This window comes from Macrotis lagotis, chromosome 1, assembly GCF_037893015.1.
Source record: "Macrotis lagotis isolate mMagLag1 chromosome 1, bilby.v1.9.chrom.fasta, whole genome shotgun sequence".
NCBI lineage: Eukaryota > Metazoa > Chordata > Mammalia > Peramelemorphia > Peramelidae > Macrotis > Macrotis lagotis.
The window spans coordinates 290616930-290638751 of NC_133658.1; the positions used below are offsets into that span (position 1 = coordinate 290616930).

The window sequence follows — 21822 nt, forward strand, 5'->3', positions numbered from 1 at the left end:
TACTTTCAAACAATTTCACAAAGACATACCACCTTCCCCATCTTCTCCCTTCCCCTAACTCCAGATATGTTTTGTCTCTGCTCTCAGCAAAAATTAATCAGGGAAACTCATCAAACCCAGGACATTGCAATATAGAAAATAAGTCTTCATGAACTCCATCCCTATTGTTTTCAGAAGTGAGAGACCTCTGTGAAACACAATGCATAACATCAGATTTTTTTCAACATATTGGTTAGCTTTGCTAAACTTCCCCCCATTTTAAAATGTTTTTATGAGGAATATCTAAGGGGGAAAGAGTATGAAAGCATTCAGAAATGCAGATGACAAAAATAAAATATTTCAATAAAAATTTATTAGGAGAAAAATGTTTTCTACTGGGTCTATACCCTGAAAAGATTATGAAAAAGGGGAAAAACATCATTTGTACAAAAATATTCATAGCAGCCCTGTTTGTGATGGCAAAGAATTAGAAATTAAGTAAATGCCCTTCAATTGGGGAATGGCTTAACAAACTGTGATATATATATATATATATATATATATATATATATATATATATAAAAATATATATATTATATATATATATATTATATATATATAATATATATAATATATATATATATATATATATGTCATGGAACACTATTGATCTGTTAGAAACCAGGAGGGATGAGAAATCAGGGAAGCCTGGAAGGATTTGCATGAACTGATGCCGAGCTTCAGAACCAGAAAAACACTGTACACCCTAACAACAACATGGAGGTGGTGATCATCCTTGATGGACTTACTCATTCCATCAGTGCAACAATCAGGGACAATTTGGGGGTATCTGTGATGGAGAATACCATCTATATCCAGAGAAAGAATCATGGAGTTTGAAGAAAGACCAAAGACTATTACCTTTAATTTAGGGGAAAAACCCGTTATCTTATTATGTAATTCTGCTATCTCTTATACTTTATTTTTGTTCCTTAAGGATACAATTTCTCTCTCATTACATTCAACTTAGATCAATGTATACCATGGAAACAATGTAAAGACCCATAGACTGTCTTCTGTGTGGGGGGGAGCAAGATTGGGGGAAAATTGTAAAATTCAAAATTAATAAAATCTTTCTAAAAACAAAAAAAATGTTTTCATGGTTTACAAAATGTTTACAAAAATGTCTTTATTCACCAGTGTATAAGAATATGAACCCCAACCAAAACACCAGGATGTTATAGCCTCCTATGATTGGCCAAGAAATTTGGGTATGGATAGGCAGGAGAAAGGGAGGGAGGCAAAAATTGTTTTGGGGAAAGCAAGGCTCCTGAGAAATCAGAACCTAAACTAGGGCAACCTCACCTGTACGTAGAGTTCTCTCAGTTCTCTCTGGAACACGGCAGGATCTGATGTGAGAGTCACTGGCCCAATATCTGCCAAAGAGACCAAGACAAACTGGGATTCCCTTACAGCATCAGAAGGGCCCTGCTCTAGAGATGGGAAGCAGAGTGAGATCCCATTCTATTTATCCTTCTAAAAGGAGATACAAAGGATATATCTTCCTTAATCATTACATTTTCCAGGAGCAAATACATACTCTTTTGCCTGTCACATGGAAAGCCCTTCTTAGACCGGCCTCAACCTACCTTTCCAGGCTAATTATACAAAGGTTACTTTCAAGCATTCTATGGTCCAGCCAAAGTGCACCCCCTTACTGTCCCTTTCTTCTCTTATCTCTCATCTCTCTTGTTTTTCCACAGGAATTCCCTCCTCACCTCCTCCTTTTAGCTCAAGTCCCACCTTCTACAGAGACTTTTCTGGTTCCCCACATACACACTGCCAGAGTACCACTCCTCTCCTACCACTATCACCAATAACCTTATATTTACTTTGTCTATATTTTTATATATTAATATGTATAGCTCATGTTTCTACTGATAGAATATATGTTACTTGAGATCATGGACTCTTATTTATTTTGCCTTTGTATTCCCTGAATCTGCAATATAGTAGCTACTTAAAAAATACATTGATTGATTGATTGATTGGGGTGACTAGGTGACTCAGAGCCTGAACTCAGGAAGACCTGTGTTGAAGTCTGGCTTCAGGCATATTCTTTTCAACTCTGGGCAAAGAACTTGACCTCTGCCTTGGTTTCCTCATTTGTAAAATGGAAATAAAGAAAGTACCTGTTTCCCAAAGTTGTTGTGAGGATCAGATGAGATGATATTTTTAAGTGCTTATCTTGGTGCTTGCCACATGGTAGGCATTATATAAATGATAGCAATTTTAACCATGAATGTCATTGCTCTATATAAATGTTAGTAGTTATTATTGGTATCACTGTTGGAATTGTTGTTGTTGTTATTATTGCTATTGCTATTATTATTATTATTATTATTATTATTATTATTGTGGCTGTGCATGCCTTTCCTGGACCAATGTTGAGGAAAAAGATAAACTAGTTTAGAATTTGAATTCCAGCTATTCCACTTATTACATGTGTGACTTGGCAAGTCACTTCATATTTCCTGTCTCACTTTCTTCAGCTAGAAAATGGGAATGATAATTCTGGCACTACAGACTTAAAACTTGTGAGAAAAAAATACCTTTGTGAACCTTAAAACCTTATGCAAATATAAATTACTATAAAATTGACAGTTTGATTATGTATCTGTTTTGTACTGTTCAGTATATGTGAATCTGCTTTCCTAACTCAGTTATAAGTTTCTTGACAACTTACTCATCTTATTCAGGGACCGTGACTCACTCACCTTTGCACCCCACCTCCTTCCCCCCACACATACATAGTCTCTTCCACAAAAAAGCAAGCATTACTATGTCAGGTACTTTTAGTTTGTGAAGCACTTTACCTACATCACCTCATTTCCTCCAGACAGCTCTGAGAGAGATGCTTACAGGTTTTACCACCCTCCATCCTTCCATTTTGTGGTTGAGGAAGCTAAGGCCCCAAGAGCTGGAGTGACCTGCCCAGGTTAGCACAGCTAGTAAGTATTAGTGGTGAGATTCAAACCCGGATCTCCTTGACTACAAGTAGAGTGCTTAGTTTACACTCCACGACAAACACTGAAGACATTGAAAGAATGAATAAATAACTGAATGAGTCCTCATCAAATCCCAAGTCTACTTAAATCTGAGAAGATAATACCTAAGAGCTTTTCCCATATCTAGTAGGTATCATTCAATCTGACCCTTCCTCCAGTCTTCCCCCCCCCCAATCATTATTAGGAAGCAGAAGGAAAGAATCCTCTCTTCCTTGCTTCTTACCCAGTTAAATGTCCTTTATAAATGCTTATTGATTGACTCACTGTTCTAGAACAATAAGGCACCTTTCTCCTACCTTCTATTTTCACCATAAATCTGCTCCAAAGAAAGGGTGGCATACTCAGGCCTGGCAGGTCCCTTCTATCTAGAAGGGGAAGGAGGTGGACATGGAGTTTCTTCAAGGAGCTATGTCCAGGTGTGAACTGACTGGGACAGCTTCCTTTCCTGTTTGTCACCTTTTCCCTTTATCAGTCCCTGTCCTCAAGGAGTTCACAATCCAGTGTGGGAAAGGTCTCCTTTGGGTGACCTCCCATTTCATAGAAACTATGCAGGTCAATCATGAGACCAATCATCAGCTTTATTCCTTCCTTCCCCCCATTCACAGGATGATATCTGGCTCAGAAAACTACAAAACAAGCTAGGAATCTTCCCCCTTCACCCCCAACACACCTGTACCCACCTCCTTGCCCAACTCTGCCCAGGGATATATGCCTGTCTCTCCTCTCTATACCATATGGACAAAGAGGTAACTTCAAGAATTCAAATAAAGGAGGGTAAAGGTCAGGAAAAGGTTGAAACTGAAGAGATAGCATGTGTAATAGAAAAAAGGTCTCAGATTCAAATCCTGTTTCAGTGTGTATTAAGTGGATGACCTTGGACCAGTCACATGCTCACTCATTCTGAGTTTCCTCAAGTAGAAAATGAAGAGGTGGAACTAGATAACCTCTAAAGTCCCTTCCACTCATTTAAGTCAGAGTTACTGGAACTGCTGTTAGTTCTTCTTAACCCTGGGCCACCTGTCATGTATATCTTGAGGTTAATTCCACAACTCAGGGAATTGCCTTCTTCTTCAAAGATGGAGTTACTTTAGCCATAATTAGGCCAAATAAAGATCATGTATTTTTCTTTTTTTTGGAGGCAATCATGCCATTTTCATTTTTTTTTTTTGGAGGCAATCAGGGAGTTTGCTCAGGGTCACACAGCTGTTACATATCGGAGGTCATATTTGAACTCGGATCCTCTTGACTCCAGGGTCCAGCGCTCTATCTACTATGGTACTTACCTGCCCTGAGTCTTTTCCTGAAAGTTGAAGATAGACAAGCCTTCAAAGCTAGCCCTGTCCTTTCTTGAGAACGCATGGTCATGAATTGGAGTATCATAGCATAGAAGCCAGAATCCTAGACCTGGAGTCAAGGAATCCTCAGCTCACATCCAGCCTCAGACACACACTAGTTTATGATTGGGGGAAGGGGGAGGAGGAAGGAACAAGCTTTTATATAATACCCACTATGGGCTGAGTGCTGAGCACATGACAAAGTTTATCTCAATGACTTAACTTCTCTGGGCCTCAGCTCTTTTCTGTTAAAGAACCAGGCTCAGGGACCACTTAGCTTCCTGTCAGTTTGAAATCAACAATCCTTGAGGCACATTTTAAAATGTCATAGGTGTCCTAGGACAGTGAGTCAATCAATAAGCATTCAATCAATAACCTAGGACATGCTATGTGCAGGGGGAAAATAAATCCTGAGAAGTAGAGATGATAGAGGCCTTCAGAGACTGTCCTGCTCAAGGTCCTCAGCTTAGGGATTAAGGAAGCTGAGGCCAGTTGAGATGGGCTTCCCTAAGGAGGGAAGGGGAAGTGGGGTGGGGTGGAGAGGAGAGAGAGAGAGAGAGAGAGAGAGAGAGAGAGAGAGAGAGAGAGAGAGAGAGACAGAGACAGAGAGAGACAGAGAGACAGAGAGACAGAGACAGAGAGAGAGAAGGAAGAAGGGAAGGAAGGAAGGAAGGAAGGAAGGAAGGAAGGAAGGAAGGAAGGAAGGAAGGAAGGAAGGAAGGAAGGAAGGAGAGAGAGAGAAAGAGAGAGTGAGAGAGAGAGAGAGGCAGAATGAGGATAGAAAGCTATGTTCTCTCATTCCAGTCTCAGCCCTCTTTCCACCAGACTATGAATGTGCATTCCATTTCAATAACTCTCCCCACCACTCTCCAGACAGCTGAGACAGTGTAGGTGATGGTCCTTATTTTTAATTAATGCCAATATTGGCTCCATTTGTCTTACTGAGTGTCTGACCCATTGTCATTACTCAGGGAGAAAGGGCCAGAGATATATGCCCTGGTGTTCCAAGCAATAGAAGACACACTCATCAGCAGGAGTTAGAGCAAGGCTCTAGGAACCATAGTTCCTCCCAACCTTGTCCAGCTGATATTGGCTCAGGACTGGACACCCCCAGATAGCATATTAGATTTAACAATTATTCCTTAAGCACCTACTCTGGGCCGGTCCCTGTGCTAAACACTTGACAAATATTATTACCTTGTTTGATCTTCACAACAACCTTGGGAGGAAGAGAAGGATATGCTATTTTTACAGATAAGAAACCTGAGGCAAAGAGAAATTAAGTAACTTGCCCAAGATTGCTCAGCCAGCAAGTGTTTGCAACTAGATTTTAACTTGGGTCTTCCTGATCAAAATCAGTATAGAATGGGGCATGGCATCCTGTACAATGCTTCCTTTCTATTGCACTATCCCTGGACCATGCTAGGAGTAATTCCTCAGTGGTAAGGATAGGATTGCATCAAAACATCCATATTCTCTCTTCCACTCCCCTTTGACCAGGGTTTGGGGAGAAGGATGGGGCCAAAGAACAGTATGAACCTTACTTTTCTGTGATGAACAGCATGTTATACCCCTAACCTTGGTCTCCTTGCCATTTTATACTAAGCAAATGAAACCAGGGCTCTGAAGACTGTCCACTCACCACACAAACATTATTTGCATCCTCTAAGAGCAAGATATAGGACTTCATTCTGAGAAATCATATCAGCACATGGAAATACTCCCTGGATATATGAATTGGGTTTCTCAGAGAGTAATAGGAATTTCAAAGACACTGATCCCAGGAGCATATCAAAGTTCCAGAGTCTGCTGGAAAACTCCCAGCAAAACACTCCCTGAAGCCACAAGGCATCATCCACTTTTCATGCCAAGTAGACAGGACATCTGCAGGGCCCAAGGTTCAGGGGAGGCCTCCTCTGATGGGAGGCATAAATTGGTGAGCTTTTCTCTAACCTGCTTTAAAACTCATATTAGGATCACCAATTTAAAGTTGGAAGGGATCTGCCAGAACTCCAGAGATGAGACCATCATGTTCTCTGACCTTCCCTCACCCCATACAGTAGTCTAGTTATTTATTCCTAATATGGCTCAGCCCAACCAAATACAAAAAAAAATTATAAGTAAGTCACTTATCCCCTCTGGGCCTCTGTTTTTTCATTTGTAAAATGAAATGGTTTACAGAGATGATGATAAAAGATTCCTTCCAGTTCTGAATCAATTAAGCAACTACTATGTGCAAGCACTGTGTTGGATACTGGTAATACAAAGACAAAAATGAATTATTCTCTGCTCTTATATTGCATTCCATGGGGTAGGGGAAGAAAAATACATTTATAAGCATACATAAAAATTAATATATAAATACAAGATATTTGGTGGTGAAATCAGGAAAGACTCCCTGTAGAAAATCATCCTCTAGCTAAACTCTGAAGAAAGTCAGAAATTCTGTGAGGTGGAGGGGAGGAGGGGGTACATTAAAAGCACAAGGAACAATCTGAACAAAGACCCAGAGACAGGAAATAGAATGTTGGGTGTTTGGCATTTAAGAGTGCCACTGACCCCTTTTATTAACTACCTTATGGCATGATTAATAAAATGATTGATTATCCAGAAACAATGTCTCTTGAACTTTTTTGTAAGTCACATTGATAACTGATTAAATATGGGAAGGGAGGGACTCTCAAGGAGAAGTCAGAAATTGTAAACTTCTAGTGACAAGAAGGTAAGAAACCTCAGATCAGAAGAGGGATAAGATTGAAGGGAAATAGGGTGAGTTCTGTTTAAGGCCTGGTAAGTGTGAGATGTCCACTTACTATTCCTCTGTCTTTGTCCTGTTGTTCCTCATGCTTCTAATGTACCTCACCCCCCCCACCTCTACTTCTAAGGATTCCTAGTTTTCTTTGAAGTTCAGGTGGTACAAAATGTCCAATAGATAGTTTGCAATGTGGGACTAGAGGTCAGAAGAGACTAGGGTCACTTATGTAAGACTGGAAGTCTTTCTGCAAGAGATGAAATTTAAACCCATGAAGGCTAAGTGAGGATAGAAAAGAAACTATGAACTAAGATAGACTAAGACCCCCACCCTTAGTTAGAGAAAGGGATATAGAAAAAAATTGTAGAAAAGAAGACAGAAAATCAATTTTAAGATAGTAAGAACAGCAAGAAAGAAAACTAAGAAAACACCTTTTCACAAAAACCTGGAGGAAAGCATAGCCAAATGCCTCAGATACTTCAGAATTGGTCAAAAAAGAAAAGGAATGAGAAACAGTCATGAGATGTGACGATTAAGAAATCAGTGGCAAATTGGCAAAGAGGACAAAAAAAAATAGGAAGAGTCAATGTTGGAAAGGTGGTTGGTGGAATAGTGCATTGATCCAATCATTTTGCAAAACAATTTGGAATTATGAGAAGAAAGTGACTGAAATATCCATACCCAAAATGCCCATGAATCAAGCATTTCAATACTGAATATATACCCCAATGAGATTAATGGCAAAAAAGAAAGAACTTATATATACCAATATATGTAGCCGCACTTTTTGTAGCAGTAAAGTTCTAAAAACAAAATGAATACTCATTAACTGGAGAAAAGCTAAACAGGCTGTGGTATATGAATGAAACTCATAAAGGAAAATTTACTGTACTGTAAGAAATGATCAATACAGAGAAACATGGGAAGATTTGTGTGAACTAATTCAGAGGAAAAAAAGCAGAACAAGGAAAACAATAGATATGTGTTTATATACATATATATATATATATGTATGACAACCATATCTATGACTACCATCTAAATAGAAAGAGCAACATTAAAAAATGCAATAAAATTATAGTAACCTAACTTGACCCCAAAGAAGAGACCTGAGAAGGCACCTGCTCTCCTTTTCTGCATAGGTGAGAGACTGATATGAAACACTACACTGCATATTTTTTTCAAGTTGGTTTCTTGTACTATTTTTCAAGTTGGTTTCTTGTACTATTTCCCATATCCTTTTTCTTTAATCTTTATTTTAAGGAATGACTCTTTGGAAGGAAGAAGGGAAGGGATAAATATTAGCTAATATAGGTAATGTAAAAGCAAGACTTCAAACTTTATTTTTTAAATAAAAAAAGTACTGTTAAGGGAAACCACAGGTAAATTTAAAAAACATTTTGTTGAGCAATGAGGTAGCAAGCCATACTAAGAGGAGAGGAAGTACAAGTAATGAGAATAAACAGTTTTCTTAGGATTTTGGCCATGAAAGGGAGAAGAGACGTAGGATGACAGTTTCTGGAGATGATCAAGTAGAGTGAGGATTTTTTTTAAGAGTGAGGATTTTTTTTAAGATGTAGGGAAAGAACTAATATAGAGGGAAAGACTGAACATTAGCAGGGTACAAGGAATGATTTGTAGAGGCAATCTGCCAAATGAGATAAGAGGGTTAAATATACAAACATGTAAAGGTATGATCCTATGATAATAATGCTACTTGAGGGGCACTGGAATCATGGGAGAATGAAAAGCCTAACTAAAACAAAATAAGGCTTTTGACCTTGCTGTTTTTCACACACCATTTTCACACACACACACCATTTTCTATCTCCTGGCCTTTGCACTAACTGCCAAGCAAGTACTTTCTCCTTACTTCCACCTCTCAGAATTCTAGGTTTCCTTCAATCTCAGCTCCAATACAATCTTTTAGAATCTAGATAAAGCCTTTCTTGATTCCCTACCATTCAAGCATCCTCAATCTCCAAAAATTTTCTTGAATTTACCTTATGTCTATAACACACACACAGATTTTGCTTCCTAATATAGAATGTAAAATCCTTGAGGGCAGAGAATATTTCATTTTTGTCTTTTTGCCATTCCTTGTGGGTCCTATCACAGACATTAGCTTAGTACCTGATATCTCTGTCATCTCATTTCAAGCACAAGAAGACACAATTCAGATCCAGGTGTCAATGGGGGCTACCTGAGAGTGACATATAGCTATTCCTTCTTCACTCCTCATCTCTTCACCACAAAAGCATTCTGAAACTCCCCTCCTCACCCATGTCAATGAGAGAGAGAGAGAGAGAGAGAGAGAGAGAGAGAATGAGAAAACATGAGAAAGAGGCAAGAGATAGAAAAAAGAGAAAGGAAGAGAGAAAATGAAAGAGAAAGGGAGGAGATGAGAGAGGGAGAAAAGGAGAGAGAGAAGGAGCAAAAGAAAGAGAAATAAAGGGAAGGAGGAAGAGGGCAGGAGGGAAAGAAGGGAGAGGGAGAGGGAGAGGGAGAGGGAGAGGGAGAGGGAGAGGGAGAGGGAGAGGGAGAGGGAGAGGGAGAGGGAGAGGGAGAGGGAGAGGGAGAGGGAGAGGGAGAGGGAGAGGGAGAGGGAGAGGGAGAGGGAGAGGGAGAGGGAGAGGGAGAGGGAGAGGGAGAGGGAGAGGGAGAGGGAGAGGGAGAGGGAGAGGGAGAGGGAGAGGGAGAGGGAGAGGGAGAGGGAGAGGGAGAGGGAGAGGGAGAGGGAGAGGGAGAGGGAGAGGGAGAGGGAGAGGGAGAGGGAGAGGGAGAGGGAGAGGGAGGGAGAGGGAGAGGGAGAGGGAGAGGGAGAGGGAGAGGGAGAGGGAGAGGGAGAGAGAGAGAGAGAAGGAATGCCACTGTAATACAGCCCTTTAGGAAAGGTCTTATCTCCATAAGCCAGACACAGCTCCTTGCTTGCCTGTCTTTTTATGTCAGCACAATGACCGGTATCTGAGCCTGGCACTTTGCTAGGACCTGCACAGCCTTCTGAATCTAAAAGGAGGAGATTTGTACCCAGGGACCTAGCAGAAAAGCTGGATTTTCTCCGAACATGAAGGATTGATTTTCTCCCATCTTTATTTTATTATGGAATGCTAATTAATAGCAATGTCACTCAAAATGTTTCCAAAGGATCCATCACCACCTTCCATTCCCATCCCACACTCACACGCACACCACACACCACACATACAAATACATACACCCCACACACCACATACACACACATCACACACACACAGACATTTTCTATTCTGAAACTTCCCATAACTCTCAGGCAGGCAGTAAGAAGGATGGGTTTCTTCCTTGTACAGAATCCTAACCTGAGCATTCTGGGGAGGGGAAGGAGAAGAGAGGGAAAGAAAAGGAGCCTAAATGTCCCCCTTCCCAAGAAACATAACAGTTCAGGAAAGGAGATAAGATACTAGCATGAAAAGAACCAAAGAAGATACCACTATTCCTTTTCATTAGGCTTTGTTCTCATGCCCCTTCTCCCATTTTCCCATAATTCACTCCCTCCTCACTTCTCATTGGAATTCTGGGCTTTCTTCAAGGCTCAGATTAGGATCTACCTCTTATGGGAATGTGTTTCTTAACCCCTTCCTTCCCTAATTGCTATCTATTTAGATTTTATCTATTTTGATATTTTTATTAACTTTTTTTAAGATATTGAGTTCCCTCCCCAACTTCTCAGTAACATGTAAGCTCCTTCAACCAGTCAATATTTAAGTGCCTACTATGTGCTAGACAATCCACTAGCTTCTGAGGATACAAAAAGAAAAACCATTCCTACCCTCAAGAAGCTTACATTTCCTGGTGGAAATAACATGCACACAGAAACAAAGTAAATATGTGGACATTTAGGATAGTAATAAGAGGCACTTGTAGCAAGAACATGTAGGGAGTGTCCATTGCTCTGAGCTCTAAAGAAAGCTAACAATTCAAAGGCAAAGGGAAGCAAAGATTGCATTCCAGGTATAGGGAACAGCCTAGGCAAAGACATGGAGATGGGAGGTGAATGGCAAGTATAAATAACAGCATAAGGATAGCTTGGCTATACCATAGAGTATATAGAATGGGAGTATGATGTAATAAGCTTGGAAAAGTAGGTAGGAACCAATTTTTAAGAGATTTGCAAGCTAAAACAGAAGTTGAATAACTCATTGAGCAAGGGATTGACATTGTGAGACCTATGCTTTGACAATTCTTTGTAGGATGAATTTAAGAGGGGAGAGAATAGTTTGTTTTTTTCTTGCTTTGTTTTGTCCTTATATTCCTAGTACATAATGATTTTTATTTGATTGCTTAATAAATTAGGTGATTTGAATTCACAACACAAACCAAAAGTATAATAAATATGGCATTGAAGGCAAGGGTAATAGAAGGTCACCATCAATCATCCTGATCAGGGGACCCAGTCCAACAAAGGCCCAAATCTTTGGGTTTCAAATCAGTATATCCCTAGAACCTAGGGGTAGGATAGGGTGTAGACCCAGGAGGCATAGATCAGCATGGCAAAATCCCTACTTTTCCATGAGAATTAAGGTTTCTCTTCATTTCCCCAGATACGAAGGACCACCCGCATGGTCCCAGCAATGAAGAAATTCAAACATTCATATAGTTGCTAATAAGGAATCTATACCAAGAGCATTAGGGTAAGTTCTAGAGAGAAATGGAGAGAGGAATGTGCAAGCAGGTGATCATGAGAAAAGAAAAGAAAAGAAAAGAAAAGAAAAGAGTTGGGGATGAAGGGAATAGCTGTGGATTGTAGGTCATATGAAAAAAAGGTATTTCCCTCCTTTTTTATAGATGTGAGGGACTATGGATATGGAATACTGTATAGTTTTTTTTTGTTTTTGCAAGGCAATGGAGTTAAGTGATTTGCCCAAAGTCATATAGCTAGGTAATTATTAAGTGTCTGAGGTCACATTTGAACCCAGGTACTCCTGACTCCAGGCCAGTGTTCTATGTACTGTGCCACCTAGTTGTTCCCATAACAGATTTTTCAAATATAATTATTTATTTTGCTGAACTGTGTTTTTTCCCTTTTTTTCTTCCTTGTTATAAGTAATGGCTGCAGGAAGAGGCTATCTTGGGAAAATATAGATGGTAAAAAAGTATCAATAAAAATTTAATTTCTTTTAAAAAGAGAAAGGCATGCACCAGTATTCATTTTTTTGTTGTTGTTGTTGAGTTATGTCTAATTCTTCATGTTCACATTTGGGATTTTCACATCAAAGATACTAAAGTAGTTTGCCATTTCCATCTCCAACTCATTTTACAGAGGAGAAAGTTGAAATTGAGGTAAACAGGGTTAAATGATCTGTTCAGGGTCACACAGCTAGTAAGTGTTTGTAACCACATTTAAACTTGGGTCTTTCTGACTCCAGGCCTGATGTTTTATGAACTTCACCACCTAGCTGCTCCAAAATCTACTGCAATATTCATATCAGCCTAGATATAGGAGCCTTAGAGGTCATCTCATGCAATACCCCAACAAAGGAGAAACTAAGGCCAAGGAAGATACCATAATTTAGAAAATTATCAGATCCCTAAGTTAGTTAGTGGAACTGGGTAAATTCAAATTTGGTTGTCCTGATCCCAAGTCCTACATTCTTTCCACTGAATCTCAATGATAACAGGTCTTAAGATGATATAATAGGATAGGCTGAAGAAGCTGCTGATACTAAATTTACAGAAGAAATTGGTACATTATGGCCAACTTTGAATACTTGAAAGTTTCCTATATGCAATGCCAGAACTAAGGTGGGACTTGCTCCAGGGAGAAAAATATGGAAGTTTCTTGCTGAACTTAAATTCCTCCAAGAGAGAAGATAGGGTGGTGCCTCAGCAGGACTGGAACTGGATGAGGGGGTAGGCTCAGCTACAGTTTTCATTCTCATTCTGTCTCTAGGGGCTTCTTCAGGCAAGGGGGCAGGGAAGGAGATGGAGGGACAGTGTGGGAAGGGATGAAATTCTCAGTTTGTGCAACCAGAAAACCAAGCCACTCTGGGCCAATAGTGTTGGCCCAGGCTTCTAGGCAACCAGCAAGGAAAGGTAGATGAAGACATTGTCCATGCATATGGTCCCACACTTCACCCTACCCCATCCTTCACTCTATCCTTCCCTACCACAGAAAAGACCCCAGCCCCCATTCTCCTTGAAAAAGCTGTCAATACTACCCACCTTGGGGTGAGGGAATTTGAGACTAGAATGTACCCCAGGGAAATTTTGAACAATGGACTTCCTGAGTCCTGAGATTAGGGGCCAGGGCTCAGGAAGGACCAGTATCCCTGAAGGAGCTCAAATTCCCAAAAAACCTGGCTAAAGAACATTGGTCTATATCTAGAGAATGTAGCCTCTATTTCACAAGCCTTCCCCTCCATAGAGAGGGGCTTTGTAGCAGCATCAGATAATACGAAAAGGCAGAAAGGTTTCTTAAATTTTCAGGGAAAGTATAATTTCTGGGAAATTTTAAACTCAGGGAAAGTATAATTAGCTTCTCTATTGGCAATTGTTCAGAATACACAAGTTCTTTGAAACTTGAAATATTGAAATACTTCAAAGCCAATGACACTGCATAATGGGATTTTATGTGTTCAACACTCTACTATGCAAGTTTATATCCTCATCTGCAAAAGGAGGGGGTCAGAAATGTTCCAAATTATGGAATATGAATGGAATGGAATACTATTTTGCTTAAGACATGATGAAAAGGACAATTTCAGAGAACCCTGGGAAGATTTGTATGATCTGTTGAAGAGAAAGAGGACCAGATCCAGGAGAACAACTTGTACAGTGACTTTTAAAGACAAATACTTTTGAAAGACTCAGGAACTCTGGTCAATGCAATGACCAAAGTTTAAGGACCATTGATGGAAAACACTGTCCACATCCTGACAGAGAAGTGATGGACTCATAGTACAGAACAAACCATATCTTTTGGATTTGGCCAAGACAGGAATTTTTTTTTGTTTGATTATACTTGTTACCAAGATGAGGTCTTCCTCTATTCCTTTTTTTTCCCAATGGGCAAGGAAAGAAAAGAAAAGAAATTTTTATTCATTGAAAAAAGTTAATTAAACAAAAGAAATGAGACATACATTTTCAAGTATAACCACTGTGTTGACAATACTTTTTTTCTTAAAGAGAATTTTTTTGGGTGGTGGGGAGAAGTTGGTGGGTAATAATAGTGATTAAAAAAAAGAAAAGGAAGAAAAGAACATCAACAAAGTATTTAAAAATTACACAGAAGACATAAGAAGACACAAACAGGGCAATTTTGTTATTATGATGTGAATTTTAACGTGTACCTTAAAAATGTACTTAAAAGAAGTTCACAATTTGATATACAATTCTTTGTTGTCTGTCTATTGAAATGTTCTTATCTGCTAAGTTCATAATAAAAAAGTAATTAATATAAAAAGTAATGCCTAATTATCAGGAATAATTAGTTAAAATAGGAGGCTATTAGGTAGCTGGCTTCTTTTCCCAGGGACAGCCTCCTGTCCTCCCTTGTAGTCTCTCTGTGAGTTCTGAGGTCTCTTTCTTTCCTAACCTAGGTAGTTAAGGACCCCTTACAAACACTAACATCAGGTATTGTTTATGATGCTTCTATAATGAAAAGAACAAGAATTTATATACTTTAAGGTTTGCAAAGTGAATTTACAAATATTTTCTCATATTTTCCTCAAAAAAATTCTAGGACATAGGTGTTACTTCTGTTTGTATCTTGCAGGTAAGAAAACTGAGGCTGACTATGGGTTAAGTGACTTGTCCAGGATCACAGACCTAGGAAGTATCTAAAGCTGAACTTGAGTTCCTAAATACAGGTACTGTTCTCCATCCTCTGCACCACCTAGCAAAAGACTTTGATTGTTTGGACCAAAGGACAGACCTAGGAGCAAAGGGCAAAAACTGAAGAGAGTTGTTGTTCAGTTGTTTCAGCCTTGTAAGACTCCATTCATGGTTTTCTTGGCAAAAATACTGGAGTGGTTTGCCATTTCTTTCTCCACCTTATTTTACAGATGAGGAAAATGAGATCAAGAGGGTTAAATGATTTGCCAGGCTAGTATGTATCTGAGACCACATTTGAGCACAGGAAGATGAGTCTTCTTGACTCCAGGCCCAGCATACTATTCACTGTGCCACCTAGCTGCCCAAAAAGAGATAGATACGGTGTTACTGTAAGGAAGTTTCCAATAATTAAAATGAAACAAATGAGTAAAGGAAAGTAATGTGTCCCACAATACTGGAGGGTTTCAAGAAAAAGCTAAGATAACTTTTCCTTGAATAGATTGTTGAAAGAATTCTTTTTCAAAACCAGTCAAATTCAAAAGACCTTCCAACTCCAAAATTCTATCATTCTGTGGGAGAAATGATCAATGCCCAAAAGTTATTCATGGTGTGGGGGTGGGAGGGATGAGAAGTAGAAAACACTAGGGCCTAGAGATACTGGGAGAAAGGGTGAGGCAGTGGAAAGAATACTGGACATAGAGCCAGATCCCAGAGAACATGGAAGAGTTCAGATGTCTACCCAGTTTCCTGTATGCTCTTGAGCAAGACTTCCCTTCTCTGTGCCTCTGTTTCCTCACTTGTAAAAAGAAGTGGTTGGTATGACATGATCTCTAAGGTCCCTTCTAGCTTTATACACAGTGATGAGGTAGCAATCCTGACAAAGGAACAAATAAAGGAAGAACAGCTGAAGGAAACTGAGGGAGGTTTCCAAAACTAAATCTGAACCAACACATTTCAGGAAAATTCTAAAGTACTTTCCAAGTTACAAAGCATTTTCTTCATAAGACTTTTGCAAAGCAGATAGCAAAAGAACTACTGAGTTCATTTTTTTTTCAGAAAACTGAGAGTAAAAACAGTAAAAGATTCTCCCACAATTACAGTCAAATATAATGAATGCAGTAGAGTCAAGGTTAAAACTAAATAATCTCTCTTTCCACCAACCTGTATTATGTCAAAAGATACATGAGAAATGGGGCTGAGGGAGATGATGAAGTACTAAGGAAATCTGTTAGCCTTCACCATCACCAGAGAAGTCAAGGCCCTGTCCTGAGGATTCCCTGGATTTCAGTAGAATTTCATTCCTTGAGTATAGGAACTATGTTTGTTATTAATTTTGTATGCCCCAGTGCCTAGCATGGAGTTAATAAAAGTTTGTTTGATTGAAATAAGTGAATTATTAGAATGCCACTACTGTAGAGCTCACTGGGTCAAAAGTGCTCTTGTGCTCTGAAATCATGGAACTACACCTACTGTTTGATCTGGCATAAAAGCACAGGTTAGAGCTGGAAGGAATCTCAGAGATCATTGAACACAACACCCTTATAAGAAAGCTGAGGCTCAGAGTGCCTAAGTGTCTCACCCAGAATCACACTAGTAAATGTCAAAGGTAGAATTTGAACCCAGATCCCTGGACTCCAAGTCCAGCATTTCTAATACATATCAGCAGTTCTGCCTCCTGAACATATCTCATTCTTCATTCAAGTGTAAGCAACTTGAAAGCAAGATCTGTATCATTTTTCTTTTTTCTTTCTGAATCATTCATGATGGCTAACCTGGACTCAGCAGACTTGCTAACTTGATGGGCAAATTAAAATGCATAGGAAAGGTAAGCAAACTAGAGGTCACCTCTCTGCCCAAGTGCCCAAGTGGAGAAGATAGAGATATGGTCAAAATAATTAGGTGTAGCATGAGTGGCTGATACTAGGGCAAGACTGGCAGGGGCTCACTTGGGCTCATGCTCTGATGATTAGAAGGCAATCAATGGGAATAACTCTGCCCAGATTTGACTTACTTCACAATGAAAAATGCTTTTGAGACTAAACCATAAGGCAGAACTTTTGATCAGATGCTTTACTGACTCAGAGGCCAAAGTTCTGGGTGGAGGTAGAAGCTGAGAAGGGGGGGGGGGAGGCAACTAGGCAAATTTGAGTTTCTGAATCCAATAAGCATCATTCATAGAAAAAGAATTAGAACTCTGAAAGGAACTATATCTTTCTTTCCTTCCTCCCAATAGTCTCTCACTTCTTTCCCTTGGGTGAGCCCTGCCTAACTGATCCATATGGGAAGAGCAAATCCAAACTTTCCTTCCTCCTGTTATAAAGAGCCCTGCAAAGGTCAAATACACTTGCATTAAAAAATTAGGAACAAAATAATAGATAGAACACTTACTGTCCTTTACTCACTGCGCCATCTAGCTGCCCGATTGTATATATTAATATATATTATATCATGTTATTTTATATATATATATATACATGTATATTTATATTCTTAAGTAACCCTACTATGGAGTCTTGTTTTTGCGTGAGACTTAATAGTTGAGAATAGAGTGAAATATGGATTTTAGGTGGGAGAGCAAGGACACCACCCAGGTCTAATGGGAAATCACCCTTCAAAGTTCCAGTTTTAGAAGGTTACTAGGTCACCCCAATAGTAGAGAAAGACGATTTTCCAGCTATCCAGGAGAGCCCCAATTTGACTTTCCATAATTCAAAATATCAGAGAGCCTGGTCAAAGAAAGAATCAGAGAGTAAGACCTAGGACCTTCCCAGAGGCGATTTTTTTTTTTCTACACTGGGTTCAGGCAGAGAGAGCATCCCAGGGTTCCCAGGGAAGGCTTTGCCCAGATCTCTCCCGATCGCACAGTCAGGGGTCCCAAAGGTTCTGCACCTGGGGTTGTGAGCACAAATAAAGAGAAGAAGCGATGCCGGCAGCGATCTCCCCCTGGGCAAGGAGGCGCGGGTGAGGAAAGGAGATAAGGAGCTTCCTAAGGATGCTGGACCTTGCTTCGAGCGCACAGTCAGGGACCGCTGAGTTTTCCCAACTGGAACGTCCAGGGTTTGGCGCGCTCAAACCCAACAAGCCCGGGGTTGCTAGACGATGCATCGGGTTGACTATACCTCAGGGGAGGGAGGGACCGAGTACCTGGGTCGTGGAAGGGTACCAGCACGTAGTTGGCGATGGCTTTGCTTCGCCCGCTGAGGCTTCGCTCCAGGATCCTGGAGGCACCCTCCACCACCTGCCTCAGGTCATCCCACATAGAGCCAGTAACATCGAAGACGAAAGCCAGAGTAGCATCTCCGGAGGCGAGGGGTACGGACTCCCCTGGAGGCTCCCCAGGAGCCGCTGCCACTACCACCAGCAGCAGCAGCAGCCCTGGCCCCCGGAGGGACAGCAGCGCCCCGGACGTCATGCCTGCGCTTAGAGCGCACACTTGCAGCCGCTTCTAATGGGGAGCAGACAAAAGGGGTGCCCTCCTGATACTCTCAGCTTCCCCGTCCTGCACTGCGAGATTGCTCTGACTAGCTCTTCCTTCACTCCCCCCCCCAAAAAAAGACCTCCGGGATGCCCGCCCCGAGAGGCGAGCATGCGATTCTGGGCAGCGCAAAGCACAGGCTCCCCAGCTCTGACTGAGCCCCTGTAAGGCCTCAGGCTACGGTCGTGCGTGTGGGAAAGGGGCTTGCAGTCTTCCAGTGGGAGCCAGGGCGGATCCTAAAGCCCACTCTATACAGGGCCACGAGCCTGCCTCCCGCCCCTCCCCTCGGACTCCCCCCAATCCCCCGTGACTCAAACTTTCCCTTCTCGCTGCGCCCTGCGCTGCTCCTCTCTGACTGGGGGAGGTTAGGAGAGGACACTGGGCTGACAGCTGAAGGAGAAGCAGCCCCTGCCAAGTAGCCAAGAATTGGGAATTAGGGGGAAGAAGTGCAGAAATGTGGCGGGCAGGGGAGGGGAATGAGAGGAGGAGGGATCGCAGGGGACACCTGCGCCTCCACTCCCTAGTATTGCCCTCCAGAGGGGGCCTTTAGGGGAAAACAAGAAGCACTTTGTTCACACTTTCCTATAATAGTAGCTTGCATTTATAGGTAGCTTGTTGCACTGTATAAACCTCTCTGACCTGTTTTTTTCTCTGTAGAATGTAAGATTGTTGAGGACTCGAACTACTTTTGTTGGTTTGTTTTGGTATCCTCAGGTACAGAACAGTTTAAATAAATCAAGAACTTAATACATGCTTGTTAGGTTAGATAGAATTTATAAAACCAGAAAATAGGGGCAGCTAGGTGTCACAATAAATAGAAGGACCTGAATTCAAGTCTAGCCTCTCATATTTGACACTATCTATGTGACCTTGGGCAAGTCACTTAACCTCATTGCCTCACAAAAACCGAAAAAGAAAAGAAAAATAATACAGCATCTACCAAATAAAGCTGTTGTGAACAAAAGTTGATAAATGTTCATTTATGTTGTTAATGTCCTTGTTGCTTTTCAAAACAATCCTTTAGGGTACATAGTGTGGTTGCTAGTATCCCCTTCTTAGAGGTTGGGAAAATGAGGCTTCCAAAAATGAAGTGACTTGCTTTGGATGTACCTCGATACAGCAAGTCATTGCTTTTTGTGTTCTTTTACCCTCCACACTATAAAGAATGAGCAGCTAGGTGTGAAACTGATGGGTGCCCATATCTGGAGTCAGGAAGATTCATCTTCATGAGTTCAAATCTGACCCCAGACTTACTAAGCTATGTACCCTTGGGCAAGTCGCTTAACTCTGCCTCAGTTTTGTCATCTGTATGGAGAAGGAAATGGCAAATCACTCCAATATCTTTGCCAAGAAAACCACAAAGAGGGATCTGGAAGATCAGATCCAACTGAAATGACTGAATAATAACTCCAAAGATAGTGAACTCCAAGAGGGCAGACTATGTTATCTAAGCAATGCAACAAAGGCTTGTTAATCACATAAGAGTTCACATAATGTACACTGCGAGTGAGATATTAGCTGCACATCCCCATCTAGCAGAATTTCAGAACAAAGGAGGCTATTTACAAATATCTTCCATTTATTGTATAGCTATGAGGATCAGGATTGAAGGGATGTTTACCTTGGAAAATAGGATGCTGGGAGATGAGGTTGAGGTGGGACAAGAGAACTGCTTCCAAGGGCAGTCAAATGGGAGAGGGATCAGACTTGTTTTTGACTCCACTGGGTAGACACCAGTTCAGGCTTGAGGTCAGGGAAAACTTCCTAATCCTTAGAGTACTGCAAAGTGGAAATGGGTGCATGAAGAGGCATCGAATCTCATCTTATTGGAGGTCTTCAAGCAGGAACTAAAGAATTTGATCTATTGTGGTAGGGATTCTTTTTTAAGTATGAACAAGAAAGTTAAGTCCTCCACTGAGGGTTCTTCCCACTCTAATTCTATGATTTCTTACCCCTTTCTAGCCCAAGTAATCTTTTCCCACATTCACTCACAAATAGGTGCCAAGACTTTAATGAGCAAAATCAAGGGCTAGATGGGAGGAAGAAGCCAATGTAGATCTTAGTTTTCTGCTCTCAGATAAAGCCTCTCCTCCTCCTTTCCCCACTCCTGCCCTGATTCTGTAGACAGTCCCTAAGGAAAAAAGAGGAAAGGAAAAAAGAGGAGAGCAAACAGTTCCCTGGCACCAGCTCTGGACTTTTGGGTAAGGATCTCAACATTTCCAAACTCTTTTAGACATCCCCCTCTTAAGAAAAATGGGAATGATGAGCTCTTACCCTGCCCTCAAGAGAAAAAAAAAGTCCATATTTGGTGTTTTGATGGATAGGAATTCCAATCGTAGCTCTGTAACTTACTACTATTAATAATTGTTTAATATTAATGAATATTAACATAAACATTATTTAAACATTAAGTATTTTGGCTTTACACTAACTTCAGTCAACTTTCAAAATAATGAGACAAATATTATAGGTATTAATATCTCTATTTTGCAGCTGAGGAAAGGAAGCTCAGTTAGACCAAGTAGATCAACCATAGTTATATGACTATCTAGAATTAAGACTCACTTACTCTTTCTACTAAAATATGTCTTTCTTACCATGAAAGAAACCAGGTCATCCTCTTTCAACTTCAGTCTCTTTGAAAAAAAATCAGATTTGATGACTACTGGAGTCCCTTACATAGGAAAATCTCTACACCTATGATCTCTAAAAGGATCCTTCCAGTTTTAAATCCTGACCTTTGTAAACAGTAAAAGTCCATCAAACTGGAAGAGGCATCATAACCAAGGTAGGAGACAAGAAAGCACTGACAACAGCTTATCTTTATACTGTTCTTCAGGGTTTACAATGCAGTTCTCAAGCATCACCTCATTTGATGCCTAATATTCTTGAGCAAGGTAGTACTAATATTAACCCAATTTACAGATAAGCAAACCAAAACTGGGGGGCAGGGTTAAATGGCTTGCCCACAGTCTTGCCACTATCAAGGATCAGTGCCAAGAGTCATTTCCTATTCTTCTGGGTCTTTCCAAGACCCTGCAATAACTCTCTGATTAACTGAGATTCAGAGCCATGAAGGAGTTGCTACAGTGATATGGGTAGCATTTGTCACCTAGATTCTTGGTCTATGGTTAAAAGTTGAACTTTAACATCCTAAAGGAGGAAGAAAAGTCCTAGAAGATAAGGAGGATCTTGATGGGTCTCAGCCAGGTACACAGAAGGAGGCTACCTGAGGTACTCCTGGATGGAGACCATGGAAACCCACCACACTAGAGTCCTTAGACATAGAGGATCATAGGATCTTAGATATAGACTCAAAAGGAACATTAGATGTCTTGTAGTACAATCTTAGCATAGGAAGGATAGACACATACTAGGGGGTGCTAGAAGCATCTCATATTGGCT

At 40.7% G+C, this 21822-nt stretch overlaps 1 protein-coding gene across 2 annotated transcripts in view; it reads right to left on the reverse strand.

Annotated features, from left to right (window-relative positions):
- Positions 1-18631, reverse strand: part of HMCN2 (hemicentin 2) — a 176856-nt gene extending 158225 nt beyond the window's left edge. For both annotated transcript variants that reach the window (XM_074210922.1, XM_074210921.1), the window contains exons 1-2: positions 18087-18631; positions 1345-1415 (exon numbers count right to left, since the gene is read on the reverse strand). In XM_074210922.1, coding sequence (XP_074067023.1) covers positions 1345-1415; positions 18087-18354 — 339 coding nt within the window. In that variant the 5' untranslated portion in view covers positions 18355-18631. The remainder of the gene's footprint in view (positions 1-1344; positions 1416-18086) is intronic.
- Positions 18632-21822: the final 3191 nt, after the last annotated feature.